At 38.4% G+C, this 18,313-nt stretch overlaps 1 protein-coding gene across 6 annotated transcripts in view; it reads left to right on the top strand.

The window, feature by feature from the left end:
- Nucleotides 1-18,313, top strand: part of LOC129732496 (golgin-84) — a 95,933-nt gene that overhangs the window by 11,240 nt on the left and 66,380 nt on the right. For 2 of the 6 annotated variants that reach the window (XM_055693426.1, XM_055693424.1), the window contains exon 4: nt 49-140. In XM_055693426.1, coding sequence (XP_055549401.1) covers nt 49-140 — 92 coding nt within the window. Of the gene's footprint in view, nt 1-48; nt 4,191-18,313 lie in introns of those variants that run through there. The other 4 variants (XM_055693423.1, XM_055693422.1, XM_055693427.1 and 1 more) reach the window with 3 other exon arrangements.

Here is an 18,313-nt window from a genome sequence, read left to right as displayed (position 1 = left end):
TAAGGTTTAAAAGTTAAACTAACTTGAAATTTATATACCTATTTTCAGCCAAATCCCAAGTGCCAAATTTCATGGTAGAAAACCCATTTGATAACAAAGTAGCCAGAAGAGTAAAAAGAGCATATTCCTCGTTAGACTCAGTAGGTATACGACTGGGAGTATTTTTGCGTCGTTATCCGTTGATACGAATATTAGTTATTGTATATGTTGCAGTTTTACACTTGTGGGTGATGTTTGTATTGTTGTCTTCCACACCGTCATGAACAACAGACCAAAAGATTAGTAAAAACAAACACTAACATATCATTGGCACAAAAATCTGTGTCTTTAAACAATTGTCCAGCATTTTACGAAAAGTTATGTCACATCGAAAGTAAACTTTCAAGATTCGCGTTAGTTATCTGCGAATTCCTATGTTAACGTTATGACGATGTAAGTCGTGAATAACTGAAATACTATTTTTATTGAATCTTTCTATTTGTCGGTGGTCGTTTAAATATGATCTAATAGAGTTTATTCAATTTAATTATCCTCGAAATTCAACATTGTAATGCCAAGTCTTTCGAACGCTTCGTTGGAGTAACGGTTTGTTTGATTGAGTGAGTGCCTTTTTGGAATTGTTTAAAACAACTTGCGTTTCTGTGCTGATCAGCTGGTTAACAACACGGGTGGTCTGTCTCATTGGTCATGATGCATGATTTGTCGATTTCCAAAAGGTTCTTTCAATACATTCGTTCCGTAATGCAATAATTTGCATACGGTGTTCAATTTGCTGTATAAGCTGTCAAATTTTTTTTTTCCTATGAAGAGTATAAATATATTGTTGCTTTTCGAGCATAGACCTTTTGATATCTAAATAAGTAGTTTAAGCTCGAAGCTTCATAAAAAAAATTTCATTTAACTGTCACTTTTTCATTTACAATTTAAATTACACTAAACTGAACTGTACTGCACTGACTGGAATCCTAATCGAGACCAACTCTATTCACTCAGTGAACTACCTGTCGAACCCTATGCTGTTACTAATTCTGCATCGTCAGGATTTCAGAAATGAATGTGCTCCGTGTAAGTCCATCCATACTGCTGTTGCCGGGCTGTGACGTCTGGCTGGCAACGTTCTGCTAACTCAGGAATACAGGTCCATACGTGTTCGTATCCGGGCACGTTGTCATCGCCGATGTGTTGTATCTATGCTGGGTTCAGGATATTTGTCCTTCGTCGCGTGGTATCCATGTGGTGAGGATTCTGGATCGAGTGCGTATCTTTCCATAACTTCCCCCATGTTAGATTGAACCGTCTCGGTTCAATTCAGACTGTGGTATCTTTATTGGAAGTTTCATCTGAAGTCTCTGTACTTTTTGTAGGAGAAGAATGAACATACGCTACGATAATGAGTACCGTGAGGCGTCCTAATTCTGCGCGGCTCCTAACTCTGCGCACTTCGTACCAAAATGTTGATGCCGTTTAGTAAGAAAGGAAACAAGCAGAAAGTTAACAGTTAATATATAGGGAATCACTTCCAAACTTCATATTTGAAAATCTGCTTTTAATTGATATTTGTTTAACATTTTAATACGAAGTGCGCAGAATTAAGAACCGCGCAGAATTAGGACGCCTTACGGTACAATCGATGTCATACTTCCATATCCAAAAGCTTTAGTTCTGTTACTGGTAATTGCGAGTTGATTTAGCTTGTGACGGTTTTGTACATGTGATTCCTCTAAATTTTCTAATGGTTTCAGTTCTGTGTCCGTTTCATTGATTTAGACCGAAAGGAGAGGAAGAATTCTTGGCTTAGATTGTGCTTTGATTGGTGTGTTGTTTTTTATTGTTTACCATTAATAACGACGGAACAACCTTCGTGCGTTATGAGCAAGGTTTCGGTTAGGTTTCTTGGTCAAAATCCGTAATCGTTTAATACTGTAACAGGTTCTGCGGAATTTTTAATTAGTACTCCAAAGCTGCTGATTGGTTTGATTTCTGCTTTTGTTGATGTCTCAGTAAAGGTACAATTTTCAGGATTTCCTCTAAATATTGGATGTAGACATCCGTCGGTTGATACGTTGAGTATCATTTATTCATTCCGTCAATCAGAAGTAGACAATATACAATATTCTAATATTCCAATACAATGTTTACGTACAAACTATTTTTTTATTCAATAAGCGTTGCGATTGCGTATTGAGCTAAAAAAGTGTTTAAGATCATGCCGAGACATTGTAAAGTCAATGGTAACTTCTGTATGTCGTATATGAGTGCTTTTTCTATGTTTGTACACGCATTGATAATTAAATATGATTCATTACCACCAATCATAGCGCTTGTTGAGTTTATCAAAATAATTTTGTCATTTTTTGGAATTGTTTCCAATTGAAGATGTACGTTTTTTGCCTCGTTGAAGCTTTGGGATTTTTATGAGAAATATTATATCGGAGCTATTATGGAAAGTCACTGGCTCTAGAAATTCGAAAGTTTCGTCATCATAGCTGTCAATTTTTATACCTTGAGATTCCAGTAGATGTGTAGCGATTTCTATTTCTGATGGTTGCAGAAATGCTTCAGAGATGATGCCCAACTTTGAAAGTTGCATAGATTCAATAATAATGTCCAATTGGTGTTGTACTGCGTCGATATTAAAGATAGCGTTTTGTAGTTTCGCTAGGTGGTCCCAGCCAACTGATCTGTCTAGCCCTAACATGTTTTGCAATAAAATATTGTTAATTTCTACTGATTGCTTATAAGCTAGTTTGGTTAGATTATTCATTCTGCTCTCGAATAACTTGTTCATTGTTCTCAGTTACAAAAGCATTATTTGATTTTTGTAGTAATTCAAATTGATTTTCGATTTTTGCTAAGTCTTCATTATCAAGGTTTCCGGTGATCATTTTTATGGCTGATCCTAAGAAGTTTATAGACCTTCTCAATCTACGTTTGGGTATGAGGTTTTCTAATGTGAGGTAAGCCTGGTTCTGGTTTTGTTTGATTACGTTAACAATCTCGATAATATTCGGGTTTTCTTCTAGTTTTACAACCATGGTTTTGTATTGTGTAAGTATTACTTTGAATGGATAAAGGCTAAATTTGTGTATTAGGTTGTGAAAACTTTCTTTTATAAAAACTTGACCGGTTTCTAAGGCAAGGATACCGGGATTACGGTTCAAGTCAAGGATTTCCATGTGGGATGATTTGGTTGGATTGGGTTCTCCGGAGGCCAAATAGAATGTTATGAAGATAAAAAATTTTGGCAGCATTTTCTGAAAAGTAAATCAAGCAAATTTTTTTCCTGTATGGACTTCCTCACTGCGGCTAGAATCGTAGATCTATTGTGAGATATACCCGGATGTCTGCTGTATCCCGCACTTCTGTTAACAGCAATACCGCTATTGAGAAGTGGCATGCTTATTATTATTCTTCATTTGTCCTTTTGTGTAATGTGATACTCTTCCTTGCACGCTCACTGTTCTACTATACCGATACTCGTTCCTCTTGCCAAATATCACCAATTATAATTCCCTGGAGAAACTCCGTCGTGCGTCCTTCTGGCCAGTTTCATTGATAAGAGGGACTTATTTTTTGTTAAGAGGAAGTCACGCAAAGGTATTGTAGATTTCAGCGTAAAGGAAGGGTAACTGGTGGGGAGCCTGAGAAAAAACCCATGCGCTTAAGTCCTTTTTGACATCGGATGGCCTGGTTCAACTAAGATTCTCGAACCCACGACCATACGCTTGAAAAGCGGACTCTGTAACCTTGCGGCTACACAGCTCCTCGCAGCAAAATTAGTGTATCGTTGTTTTTCGGGTTGTACTTCTGTTACCTGAAATAAAAAGAACTAAAAAGTGAGAAAAAGTATTAGTGTTAATTTTGTTTTTCAACTTTTTCGTTTCAATTTAGTTTTGTGTATTTTCCCATCTTTGTTATCAAGTATGTTAACATCGTTATTTTCTTTAATTATGAATGTTTTATACCTCTCCTGGTGTTTTAGGTTATTTCTCTTTTTTTTCATATGCGATGTCACCTGGGAGAAAGGTCTCGGGTTGTTCTCTGTTTATGTTAAGTTTTTCGATTTATAGTTGCTTTCGTTGTAATTCGCGGTCTTTGAAATTCTTGTAGAATTGCTCTTTCATTTGAATATGATATGGTATGGTATCTGTATTTCGATACCTATAAAATAATTCTTTTGGAGTGATATTAGTTTGGGAATGAATTGAATCGTTGTAAATTGCAACTGATTTTTGTGGTTTCCGAAAGATCCTTAGTAGACTCTTTATTCGAAAGAATATTATGAATCTCTCTCAATGTAAGATGGACAATTTCTACTGTTCCGTTTGATGAAGATTGACCTAAGCTTGTAAAATGATATTGAATTTGATTTCCTTCAAGGACCTGACGCGTTGTTGCGGAAGTGAAGGATGCTTCAGAATCTGTTATCAATAGATTAGGTTTTCCAAGCAGTGCCATAAGTGTCGTGAAGGATGTGAATTGTGTTTCTTGATCTAATTGGAGTTGCCATTGCTAGTCTAGAGAATTTATTACAAAAGGTAAGAAAGTGTTTGTTAATAATTATAAATATGTCCATGTGAACGATGTTCATAGGTCTTGAGGGAGTTTGTGTAAATTTATATTTAGGTTTGTATGGATGTCTCTCATACTTGCTTTTTTGCATAATTTGAAAATGTTGATATATTTGGTTACTTTTGACTTTAGATTTGGGAAGAAATATTTCTGAGCAATGTGTTTAGTTGTTTCGTTGATTTCTCGATGGTTTGCATCATGCTGTGTTTGAATGATTTGGTCTTGTTCGATATCATCTGTAATATCTGTAACATTTATAACATTTTTTGAGTCCAAATAGGTTTGGTTCAATAGATTTGCCTCTAGAAAAATAATTTTGTAGACTTAAGAGTATTCTCTCACTGCAATATAATCCATTGCTACATGTTGTAGAAGCATAATCTTTAAGTATGTTAATTAAAATTGCGGGGCTGAAAGTTCCGGTTTTGGGTTCCGGGTTGAGAGATTCTCTGCTATTCTCGTCGCTGATTTCTAGTACGATCTGGTTTCTAAACTCGTTCAAAGTTCTTTCGGTTGAGGGTATAAATTTATTGTCATCAGTGTCTGCAGAGTGTTGCGTCATGTTGTCACTGCTAGAGTTAGCATTAATCTCCGTTACAATTCTAAAAAGAGAGTCTGCGTTGCTGTTCAATAAGCCTTTCTTATATTTGATGTCGAATTCAAACTCCTCTAATGCAAGTTTCCAGTGTAAGAGTCTACTGTTGTTTTTGTCTGAGCCAAACCAAAAATTTATGGTCAGTTCTAACTTCAAATTTTGTACCAAAAATATATGGTCTAAAATGTTTAATAGCAATTCCTTTTCTGTTGCTGAGTACCCGGTTTCCGTGTCATTTAGTGATCTGGATGCGTAAGCAATATGGTGTTCCTTACCGTCTTCGAAACGTTGAGATAAGACAGCGCCAAGTGCGAAGTCGCTGGCATCTGTTTTTAAAATAAATTTTCTCTCGAATTCGGGATACTTGAGGATTGGATCTGAAGTTAAAATACGTTTACAGTCATTGAAGTATGTTAAAAATTCTTCATCATGAACAATTTTTATCGCGGATAAATTTACGATAGTATCCAAACCATCCCAGAAAACTCGTTGAAAATCTGTCCACGTGGTATGTGGATGACCCCTTATGTGCTTGCGATAGTAATTCGCGAAAGCAACGAAACATTTTACTTCGTCCGCGTTTGAGAAATTGGGTTGTTTAGCTATTCACGGATTTCCGATTTTCATATATCATCTGAAAGAGTGTAATTTTCTGAGCAAAACGTGATTTTTTTAAACTTTATACCATTATCCTTCGATTTTTAAATGAAGAATTAAAATTCGCTCCAAATCGCTACAATGACAGTTGGTATATGGGCGAACTGTCATTGTAGCGATTTCGAGCAGATTTCGAGATGTTTTAAATCTTGATTAAAAAAGCGAAGGACAACGATAGAAAATTTTTTTTAAATCACGTTTAACTCCGTAAATGCAGATCTTTCAGATGATATAAAAAACTGATATAGCTAAACAACCCAATTGGCAATTTTTCCACTGCTTCTGTTTTCGCAGGGTCAGGCTTGATGCCTTCTGCATGTATATAATGTCCTAAATAAAGTAACTCTTGTTTGAGAAAGTTACATTTCAGTGGGTTGAGCTTAAGATTTACCTCTCTGAACCTTTCAAAAACTAAAATTAAATTTTTGTTGTGTTCTTTAAAAGTCTGTCCGAAAATGACGATGTCGTCCAGATAAACTAGGCATTTACCAAAATTCAATCCAGACATTGCGACAATCATTAATCGCGAAAAACTAGATTGGCTTGTTTTTAGGCCCATGGGTAACCTGGTCATCTGATATTGACCGGTCGGTGTCGAGAACGCTGTCACAGGTCTATCTTCTGGTTTGAGTTTACACTGATAGTATCCCTGTGATAAATCAAGGTGGCTAAAGTGTTTTGCACCTGCTTACGAATCGATTATTTCTTATATGTTGGGTAGTGGGAATTTCTCGTCTGCCAATACATGGTTTCCTATAAAAGATTACTAGTCGCCATTTCTTCTCATCATTGGTCGACTTTTTAGGCACTAGAAGGATCGGGCTGTTCCATTGGACCTGGTTTTTTCTATTATCCCGTCCGTCATAATTTTACTTATTTGGTTGTCCACTTCGGTTCTCTGTGAAACGGGCAGTCTGTGACGTTTACTATAGACAGGCTGCGCGTTCGATTTAACATAAGGAGGGACTATAAACCTTCGTGGTTTCTAGTCTATCTCCTTTTAAACAAAATACGTCCGAGTATCAGACAAATTTTGCTCATTATCTGTTGTTCGTTTTTTGGTAGATGGTTTAAATTTAACTCTTATAGGAGTTGTTCTATTCTAGCCTCATCTTTGTTGGATTTGGCTTCCTTCAAATTAATGATATTATATTTTTCTGCCGTTTGGATATTGGCCTTAAAATTATCAATTTTTACAGCTTTATATTTTAGGTTCACGATACGAATAGGAATCGTACCATTTATGAGTGTAGCTGAAGAGTTAGCTATAAACACATGCGGCACTACTTGCTGTTGTAGCACCACACACGTATCGCTTATATTAGTGGTAATGTACTTGATCAGCTCCGTTCGTGCTGGTATAATACACGTGAGATGATCATGCACACTAAACGGGATTTTACAAATATTATTTTCTGAGTGTAACGACAATATTAGGGCATCAAAATCTATACCTGCCTTATGATTAGGTAGAAAATCGGTGCCCAGCGAACCTGCAACGTAGCTAGGCAGCTTATCCACTACATTAAATTTCACCCTAAATTTATAATTTTTGAAATGTAATACGGTATCAACGGAACCCAATGATGCGGTTATTCCGTTTATACCCCTTATGCTTATAATGTCACTCTCATCCACACATATACTGCCGTGAGATGACATTGTGACGTAGATCCAAGTGATCAGTTTTTCAGTACGGCCCAAAAACGAAAGAATTCTTCGTCACTTTTGTATGGAAATGTGTGCCAACGTCACTTTGTTTTTTTGATTTTATGCAACGTACAAATAAGTAACAACGAAAAGGAAGATACCAAAAGATAGGTCTTCGAATAATGAACAAATTGGTATCAAAAACTCATATTCGAGAAAGTGGCTCTTACGTCACTTTGTCATCTCACGGCAGTATATTGGTGGGTAAATATTTTTTATGTAACAGGCAGCATGAAGCTCCACTGTCTATTATAAAATGAACTGTAGTATCTGTTACAGTAAAATTTACTTGGGGCGATTTAACTCTGTATTAATTTACTTGGGGCGAAATCAGTTATACTTTTTGATTTTTGATGTACAGCAGTCATTTCATTTTCGACTGCTTTGGGGGTCAACTTTACCCCAAATTTGGCGTTTAGCGTATCTTTTACGCTAGCGGCAGACGTGATTTCATCTAGCGCTCCACGAGCAGGTCCCGTTAACATGATTTTTAGAAATTTTATGATTTCCGCTTCGGGCACTCCCTCAGCGTAATCTTTTAAGAGGTCTACACTTTCCGTTCCACTAACAACTGCCGAACCATCAAATGGTTTGACAACTTCTAATGCTAAACTCAGATCTAAATGTGAGGTCATTTTGTAATTGTCGTCCGTCTCTTCCTTTATATTTTGCAGTTCGTCCTGTGTGAGGTCAGTATGAAGTTTGTTGAGACACTGCCTTGCTATCCCTTTCAAGGTCAGATATCTCGTGGTTAATTCCTGTTCGTATTTTGTCCCTTTAGATTTTTCTATAAATTCTTCAGCTTCTTTTAAAACGTTTTTTACATCTGTGTTTTTTTTTTGGCGCGTTTGCGATTGAGATTTTTTTGAATCAGTCAGGAGTTTGTTTAGAAAATCTCCTGACTTTAGGAAATTGTCCATCTAACTTATGCTTTATAGGTTCATCTAACTGATGCTAGTATAATGTTTATTACTCACATGATTCATAGCTATACAATTTTTTTTTTTGAATCTTGTTAGCTGTGGGATGTCATCATCGAGTAGAGAACGTCTTAACCTTTGAATTGCTGAACATGAAGTGAAATATATTATAATAGCTACAGAGTTTGATCATACCACTGTATTATTTTGTTTGCGTTGCAGCTTTGTTGCTGCTTCTTCCAATTCCTTGATCCTCCTGGCGTTCCGTCGCCACTTCCAAATGATGACGATGATGATCGCCACCATGAGGAATACGCCGTCTATGGCGTATCCCATTGTATCATGTGTGGAGATATTGTTCTCCACTGCTAGTTCAGTGTCGGATGTAAAGGGCCACATCTCGGATTACGTGTGATATTTACTTGCGGTTACTGTTGAATGATGGTTCGATGTGGCGCATTGGCGTTGGCACTGCAATTAGTGCGTACGCAATCATTTTTTGGTGCGCGGACTGCTCTTTGAGTCCGAATCGCCTTGTGACTATTTTTCGATGGCACATTTTTTGCTGACGATTCTTTTAATATGTTGATTGTTGATTGTGCTTTGTGCTCCTTTAGTAGAGGAACCTTAAGTGTTTTGTTGTGCCGTATGGTTTGGTGTCGTTTAATTCCATGGTTTGATTTGATATAGGTATTAGCTCTTTTATGCGTTCTTTTCCTACTTTTTAACAAATACCAAATCTGCTACTCCATAAGTGTTCCCTAAAAGGAGATATTGTTTCCTAACTTAGTGATTATCCTGGTTCCAGGTGAGAATAGTGCCGAGCTCGTCTTCTTCTTTTCCATTTGATATGTTGTGAACAACTTCCCTTTCTTCGTTTGGCTGTTCCACCTGCATTGTTGCTCCCGATTAACTTCCAAGTTGTGATTCATTTTCTTCTGCTGGGCTGTTTGTAGGTATCTCTAGTTCTATTGGCAGTGGTGCCAGCACTCTCACATTTCGCTTATAAAGTCCACCAGTTGAGGTGCGAACTGTTGCTACCCTGACGATGTCGTCCGGGCCCTTGTGTACTTCTATTACGATGCCCATAGGCCAATTTGCTACTGGCACATGATCATACTTCCAAGTTTCGATGCTGATGAGTCCACTTAGCGTAGTCTCGAAGCTGATGAAGATATTCGTCTCTCCAACGCTTCCAAAATTGTTGTGCTTAATGATATATTCGCTTCCATCTTGCATTCAGATTGCAGAAGCCCTTTTCTTCCACTGGGATTGCCATCGCGTATAGTGATCTGCCGATCAATAAATTAGCTGGTGTGAGTGACTCCAGTGCATCTAAGCTTGTGGACCGTTGTTAGTGGCCGGGAATTTATTATTGCTGCTATTTGATGGAAGAGCGTTTGTAGCTCTGATAAGTTGATCCGGCGCATTTGAACAAGCGCTTGGCCGTTTTTTTTTATTGGCTTCCCAAAGCCCGCCGAAATTGGGACTTCGCGGAGGTATGAATGAAAAGTTGATTCCCTTGTCTGCTGCCATATTGATTATTTTGCGCTGGAATTGCTCGTTGTTGTATATCTTCCATAATTGAGTTAACTCTGCACGCTCCAACGAAATTGCGTTCGTTATCTGAGTATTTGACTTGTGGTCTTCCTCTTAGTGATGTAAATCTAATGAGAGCAGCTATGAATGCTCCCGCTGATTGATCTTCCACAACTTACAAGTGTATGGCTTTTGTAGCTAGGTATACGAAAATGCATACGTAGACTATGCTTTTCGTCTTTGGTTTACTGCTTGCGGTCACGGTAAATGGACCGCATAAGTCCACCCCTGTATGTGTGAACATGGGGTAATGGGTTCACCCTCGGGTGCGGTAGTCGGCCCATTTGTTGGGCTAGTTGTCTTGGTTGATTTCTTCTGCATAGTATACATCTGCTGAGTATCCCTTGAATGGTTTTGCGCATGTTGCGCATCCAGTATTTCCTTCTCATTTGAACCAATATCATATCAGTTCCTGCATGTAGCATTTCTTCGTGTGCTTAGCGAATAATCACCTTGGTGAATGGGTGAGAATTCGGCAGTAGAATTGGTGCTTTCTGTGAGCTGGGCATGTCAGCCATGCATAGCTGCATTACTCTAATGGTTAGGTTTAGTCCATCTTCTAAATCTTTGATTGACAGAGAACCAACTTTCCGTTCAGCAACTAAACCTCTGCTTTTTAACTTCGATGATCTGCCCATAAAATCATTAATAGCCCTGTATATGATAGCAAAATGTCTGCGCGTTTTCTTGAATAAGTTGTGGTATTTGAAATGTTCTATGTAATCTTCCGTCGGTTCAGCCCTTGTAGCTGCTATAGTCACAGTTTGTTCTTCCTCTTCCAGTGCTTCGCTGCTTTCTCCGAGTTTCCAACTAGTTGTTCAACTAGTTGTTCAACTAGTTGTCCAACGGTAACTCCTCGTGACACTAGGTCGGTTGCATTGCTGCCTGATCTAACATAATGCCAATTTTCGATGGCTGTTAGGTCTTGAATCTTTTTTGTCCGATTCTTATGTAGATCTTCCATCTTGACGATGGAGACCTTATCCACGTCAAGGCAACTTGCGAATCACACCAACTGTCCATGCGCATTTCCTTAGTGGTAGGCATCTCTTTTCTAGTGCGATTGTCACACTTTCCTTTAAATGTTTTAGCTCGGAGACCGTTGGAGCTCCGAGCATAAAGTTGTCTACGTAGAAGTAATTGCTTATTGCTTCTGCTACCGTCGGACAATCTGCTTTTTCTTCCCTTGCGACATGGTAGAAATGATGAGGTAGCTTCGCCGTAGGCAACTTTTACATGGCGATACATTTTTGCAATGTCTGCCACGAGTACTACGTTATGACCACGGAAGCCAATCAGGATATCAATCAGTTTTCGCTGGTCGTTTGGACCAGTTAGTTGAATATCGTTTAATGATATTCCGCTTGCTGTCGCTGCGCTTACGTCATATACCACTCGTAATTTAGTTGATGTCGAGTCGGGTTTCTCTACGACGCCTTGCGAGTTGAAGTATTTGACCTTGTGAAGATCTCCTGCTGAAATGGGAACCATATGTCCCATTCCTTCATATTCTTCCATGAATTTCTTGTATTCGTTGTGTTTTTGCTCACTGGTTAATAAATTTAGGAATCGGTTTCTGGCCTGTTCAAACGAATTTCCTAATTGTTGATGATCCATTCTGAAGTTTTACTACGAATCTTCCTTCTGCATCTTTTGACGTGTTTTCTACTAAGTGTTGTTCCGCTTCTTCTTCTAGATTTTTCGATTTTTTCCTCTTCTTGCAGCACTTCTTCAGTCTTCCAAAAATTTTGGAAGAGGTGGTGGAACTCTTCGTTTGCAACAGTAGTTTTTTGAATAGTTTCCGGCATAAGTAAATGTTTCGTTCCTTTGTGATTCGGATAGAAAGCCGACTGCTAGCCATCCCAGGTCTGGTTCTTGAAATGTTGGTCCTTTTCCGATTCGAATTTGATTCGGAATAAAAAAACTCTTGCTTCTAACAGTATTTCTACCGGTTTTGTTACGTAGAATTCAGGATCTGCCAGCGGCATTCCGTCCGGTATGTCTAGTTCGCTTTGATTTATTTCTTGGTTTGGCTGGCAGTCTAATATTTTGGAAACTATCACCAGCCGATATCCATGAAAACATTGGTGTGCATTGAGCCTATTCTGGCGGTTATTTTTCGGTCCAATGCAAGTGTTCCTCCAATGCCGATAAGTTTGACATTGCTTCTTTTTTGTGGTATCTCCAGTAGATTCGCTGCTTCTTCCGTTATAGTTTCCATTTGGCTACCGAAGTCTAAGATGCTTCTGAATTGATGCCACTTTCCATGGCTTCCTCCCACCCATATGATTGCGGTAGCGAGGAAGACATAATTTGATTTTGTTTCTAGTCATTTTGCATGACTGCTTCCCGCTGTTGGTGCTTGTTTTTCGTTCGTTTCTGCATTGCTAGGCTTCTTGTCACTGTTACGTTGCCACTTCTCGTGGAGCAAGGAATGATGTTTACCATTGCACTCCTTGCATCTTCCGGTGCTCTTGCATTCCATGATACCGTGTCCCTTATGGAGGCAGTTGTAGCAATGCTGTGATTGCTTGACCATCTCCAACCGTGTGGGCACTGATTTTTGACCACACGATGTGGTTGAGTACCGGCGCAAGGAACGTATTTAGCGCCGGTGGAGACAAATATCACGATTGAAATCATGAAGTAATAGAGATTCCGTACGGTCCGTCCGACCGTACGTACAGGATATACGAGTTTAGTTGTTCCGTCGCGTGGCTAAAATATCACATATCCTGGCAGAGTCCACCGGAAGGGACTCTGCATAAGCATGTAAGATCCTTAAAATCAAAAGCGCACCCATCAACAGACCTATGTGTTAAAAGTTCCAAGGACTAGTAAACTCTATTGTATCTTCCGGAATGAAGTATTGAAATTCATCATGGGATAAAGAACCGGGATCCGGATGGGTTGTCATTAGGCTAACTGACAGGTATTTTGTTGCCTCCCTAATAAGTCTCCTTGAAACCAGAACATGTTATTGGGACCATCCACTATACATATCTCCTGAAAGCCGAAGTGGGTCGTTCCAAAGGTTGGTATCGAATGATTGACATTGAAACCGAAGGTGTACCCGCGTAAAACCCTCGTGTCATTCGTAGGATACACTATAGCGTCATAGTACCCTGAGGCGACTTGGGGAGTGTTGTTTGCGACTCTGAAAATTGGGCTTTTCCAAGTAGATGTCTGGACCAAATATACTGATTGCTCAAGAACTTCGATGTATAATAGATCTCGACTTCAGACTCGTGGAGCATACCTCGCACTTCTACTGATTTCATCGCTCGGCCAAGGAAGGTTTATAAGGTCGTTTCGCATAACAACAAATCTTCTGACGCTTTCACTCATATTCGAAAAATAGTATTCTCTGCAAAATTGGGCCATATTTTCTGGAATACCTCGACTATACCCTGTACGAGTATGAATCTTTTCGATAATATCATTCTGTTCTTCCGCAGTTCAGAGATCCGTTAAAATTTTCTGATTTATTTTCATGTAACATAAACACGTGTGACTATCCTCCGATGGGAAATACCTGTTTATACTCGTTTTTGTCAATTGATTCGAAAAGTAGTTAATCCAACAAACTTATATTCTATGTGGATGCAATGTTATGCTTAAAAACTCACCGTCGTCCGTATCGGCCGAATTGCGGTAAGTAGCGTCATCGAACGATTTTTCAAGTTTATTAGCATTTATCCCACTTGTCTTAATTCTGGATAATACGACGGCTAGGTCATTTGCTTTCCGGGGCGATATTTTACCTCATAATCGAACTCTTCTAGCCCGCGGTGCTATCTAATCATCTTATCATTTGGGTCTTTGAGGCTGAATATGTAGGACAATCAGTAAAAAGGGTGATTTTTTCCCAAACAAATAGGGTCTGAAGTATTTGCAGGCCCAGAAGATAGCACGTAATTCTGTCTCAATTAGTGAGTATTTTTACTCTGTTCTCGTCAGAAGCAAAGCGAAGGCAACAGGTTTATCGATTGTTCTTTTATCGTAGACTATTTCTGTATACTCGGGATATTCATCGGTAACATTTTCTAGATATGACTTTTCTTCGAGCTGATAGTGAGGACGGTTTATATAGCGAATATTTTTAGATCGGATTGAAATATCTACCTCCACCGGCGCGGGTTTTTAGTTGGCTTTGGGACAAAAACTTTCTGGTGACTCCGATTTAGTTGCTCCGATATTCTTAGTGGTGCTGTGGGGAGTTTCTCTTTCGTTCACTCAATGAGTACATTCTACTTCGAGGTTGAATTGAACTGATTTATTCTAAGCGGTTGGTTTAAAGAGTTTTGTCTATTATAGCTGCTATGTACGGTGTCGATTTCCGCTTGCCCGAGTGTCGCACACCGTTTATGCTTATGTAGCATAAACAATCCGCGCCTCGCCGGACGACCCGAAGGTTTTCTCTTATTTCACTATGACATACTTGGAGCTTTATTTTTAGTTGTTTGCTGTAGTTGTCCAAGTCATAAATTGTTTGTGGTCTTTCGTTTGTTAAATTCATTGGCATATTACTATCTCTTCCGAACACCAAATAAAACGGAGTGTATTTAGAGTTTGAATAAACAGTATTATTATACGCAAAAGTGTAAAATGATATCCAGTGTATCCATGAAAATAATTTTTCATTGCAGTATATTCTTAGAAAGTTCCCTAAATTTTTATGCGTGTTCTCTAAAGAACCTATTGTTTCGTGATGGTATGCGGTAGAGTTAAGTTTTTCGATACTCAACTCTTTCGCAACAGATGTAAACAATCCAGACATGAATTCTGTACCTCTGTCTGATGCGATTCGTCTAGGGACTACATATTTCAGGATCACATGCTCCACGAATGCCTTAGCTACTGTACTGGTTGATTTATTCACTATGGGAGTTGCAGTTATAAACTTCGTCAACTCTCATTGCGTTGTTAGGATATATTCATATCACTTGGCACTGCTTGCATTTTTTAATGAAAGCTTCTATGTCCGCTTTCATATTTTTCCAGAAGTATTTTTTACTAATGGTTGCTAGTGTCCTGCAGTTGGTAATAAGTGGAAGTCGTTCATTATTAAGAGTTTTGTTTTCTCGTCTTCCACTTCCTTGATATTTTCTCCAATTTTTATTAACTTGGGTAATGACTCTTGTATTAATGCTGATGTTTGTGTTTTCATATGTGGTCGACCATATTCTTCATACGTTTTAATGATATCATTGTTTGTTTTGCCATTTTTTATTATTATGTATTTAATACCCTTCTTCTTTGAGAATTCCGCAACTTTTGACAACATTGCCCGTAGGTCAATTGGTGTCCTTTTGGCAGGAATTTTAATAATTTCTTCGGAGATTTTCATATTTTTAATTTTCGCATTTGTAGTCAATTTTGTGTATTTTCCAAGCTCCGACGTAGGTTGATCAGGCCTAATGTCATTTGCTTGCTCATTTTTCAATTTAGACGCTCTGGTTACTACCAGAACTGTCTTATTATATAGTGTTTTCAGGTCTTGAATCGATATTCGCTATCACATTCTCGCTTCCTTTCCTGTAAACTACTTAGAAATTATATTCTTCGGGTGCCAACCTAAATTTAGTTAGTCTACTCGATGGGTCTGCTAATGTGAAAAGATATACTAATTTTTTAATGAAAGCTTCTATGTCCGCTTTCATATTTTTCCAGAAGTATTTTTTACTAATGGTTGCTAGTGTCCTGCAGTTGGTAATAAGTGGAAGTCGTTCATTATTAAGAGTTTTGTTTTCTCGTCTTCCACTTCCTTGATATTTTCTCCAATTTTTATTAACTTGGGTAATGACTCTTGTATTAATGCTGATGTTTGTGTTTTCATATGTGGTCGACCATATTCTTCATACGTTTTAATGATATCATTGTTTGTTTTGCCATTTTTTATTATTATGTATTTAATACCCTTCTTCTTTGAGAATTCCGCAACTTTTGACAACCTTGCCCGTAGGTCAATTGGTGTCCTTTTGGCAGGAATTTTAATAATTTCTTCGGAGATTTTCATATTTTTAATTTTCGCATTTGTAGTCAATTTTGTGTATTTTCCAAGCTCCGACGTAGGTTGATCAGGCCTAATGTCATTTGCTTGCTCATTTTTCAATTTAGACGCTCTGGTTACTACCAGAACTGTCTTATTATATAGTGTTTTCAGGTCTTGAATCGATATTCGCTATCACATTCTCGCTTCCTTTCCTGTAAACTACTTAGAAATTATATTCTTCGGGTGCCAACCTAAATTTAGTTAGTCTACTCGATGGGTCTGCTAATGTGAAAAGATATACTAATGGTCTATGGTCACTGTAGACGGTAAACATTCTTCCATAAAGATACGGTCGGAAGTGTTTAACAGCCCGCACCACAGCCAATAGCTCCTTCTCAATGGTACTATAGTTAATTTCTGCTTTGTTCAACGACTTACTGTCATATGCTACGGGTCTTCCGTTGCTATTGGATAGCACGGCGCCAATCGCGTTCCCAGATGCGTCGGTATGTAAGTTAAAAGTGTTATGGTCGGTGGGTGGATGAAACTTTGTTTTAGTTTTTCGAATGCTTTGTTACATTCATCGTTCCATTCAAACGCAATACCTTTTCTCGTTAACCGATTAAGTGGGATGCATAGTTTTGCGAAATCCCTTATGTGCTTGCGATAGTAATTCGCGAAAGCAACGAAACGTTTTACTTCGTCCGCGTTTGAGAAATTGGCAATTTTTCCACTGCTTCTGTTTTCGCAGGGTCAGGCTTGATGCCTTCTGTATATATATAATGTCCTAAATAAAGTAACTCTTGTTTGAGAAAGTTACATTTCAGTGGGTTGAGTTTAAGATTTACCTCTCTCAACCTTTCAAAAACTTAAATTTAATTTTTGTTGTGTTCTTCAAAAGTCTGTCCGAAAATGACGATGTCGTCCAGATAAACTAGGCATTTACCAAAATTCAATTCAGACATTGCGACAGTCATTAATCGCGAAAAACTAGATGGGCTTGTTTTTAGGCCCATGGGTAACCTGGTCATCTGATATTGACCGGTCGGCGTCGAGAACGCTGTCACAGGTCTATCTTCTGGTTTGAGTTCACACTGATAGTATCCCTGTGATAAATCAAGGTGGCTACAGTATTTTGCACCTGCTAACGAATCGATTATTTCTTCTATGTTGGGTAGTGGGAATTTATCGTCTTCCAATACATTGTTTAGTTTCCTATAATAGATTACTAGTCGCCATTTCTTCTCATCATTGGTCGATTTTTTAGGCACTAGAAGGATCGGGCTGTTCCATTTGGACCTGGTTTTTTCTATTACCCCTATTACTTATTTGGTTGTCCACTTCGGTTCTCTGTGAAACGGGCAGTCTGTAACGTAACGATAGACAGGCTGCGCGTTCAATTTAACAGATAAGGAGGGACTATAAACCTGCGTGGTTTCTAGTCTATCTCCTTTTAAACAAAATACGTCCGAGTATTTCAGACAAATTTTGCTCATTATCTGTTGTTCGTTTTCTTGGTAGATGGTTTAAGTTTAACTCTTATAGGAGTTGTTCTATTCTAGCCTCATCTTTGTTGGATTTGGATTCCTTCAAATTAATGATATTGTATTTTTCTGCCGTTTGGATATTAGCCTTAAATTTAAATTTAAATTACATTTAATTGTTGCTACTATCAAAATTATTGTTTGGATAGTATCTATGGTTATTATTATTTTGGTGATAGTTGCCATTACCACGACCGCGAAAACCCCTGTTTCCTCTATTTCTCCAGGGTCGATTACGACCCCTTTGTTGTTGACCTCTCTGGTTATTGCCTGCTATCCAGAGGGTTGTCTCGCTTCCGCGCGACTATCCCGGAGCACATTCTAGTGCGTCTGAGATCGCCTTATTAACCCTCTAGTGTCCAGTGCCGCCTTTAGACGGTCTTCAGTTACACCTCTAAAAAGCTTCAATCAATACTTAAAAAATATTTATAAAGATTCATAGTGATTTTTTCGAAGTCCGTCTGGAAATTAACTTGGGCACTAGAGGGTTAAGCGTCTGCAGGTTTCTAGCTTTTAGTAGGAACTGTGTGGAGCTATCCTTCAGTCCCTCGATGAAGGTGCGTACAGCAACCGTTTCGACTAGGTTGCTAGCAGCAGCTTCAACTAGCGCTCCTCGGGCAGTTCCCGTTAACATGATTTTTAGAAATTTTATGATTTCCACTCCCTCAGCGTAATCTTTCAAGAGGTCTACACTTTCCGTGTAGCGTAACAACTCAGCTGC

Source organism: Wyeomyia smithii, chromosome 3, assembly GCF_029784165.1.
Source record: "Wyeomyia smithii strain HCP4-BCI-WySm-NY-G18 chromosome 3, ASM2978416v1, whole genome shotgun sequence".
Lineage (NCBI taxonomy): Eukaryota > Metazoa > Arthropoda > Insecta > Diptera > Culicidae > Wyeomyia > Wyeomyia smithii.
Note: the sequence above shows the minus strand (reverse complement) of the source record. Positions and strands in the feature narration are given on the sequence as shown.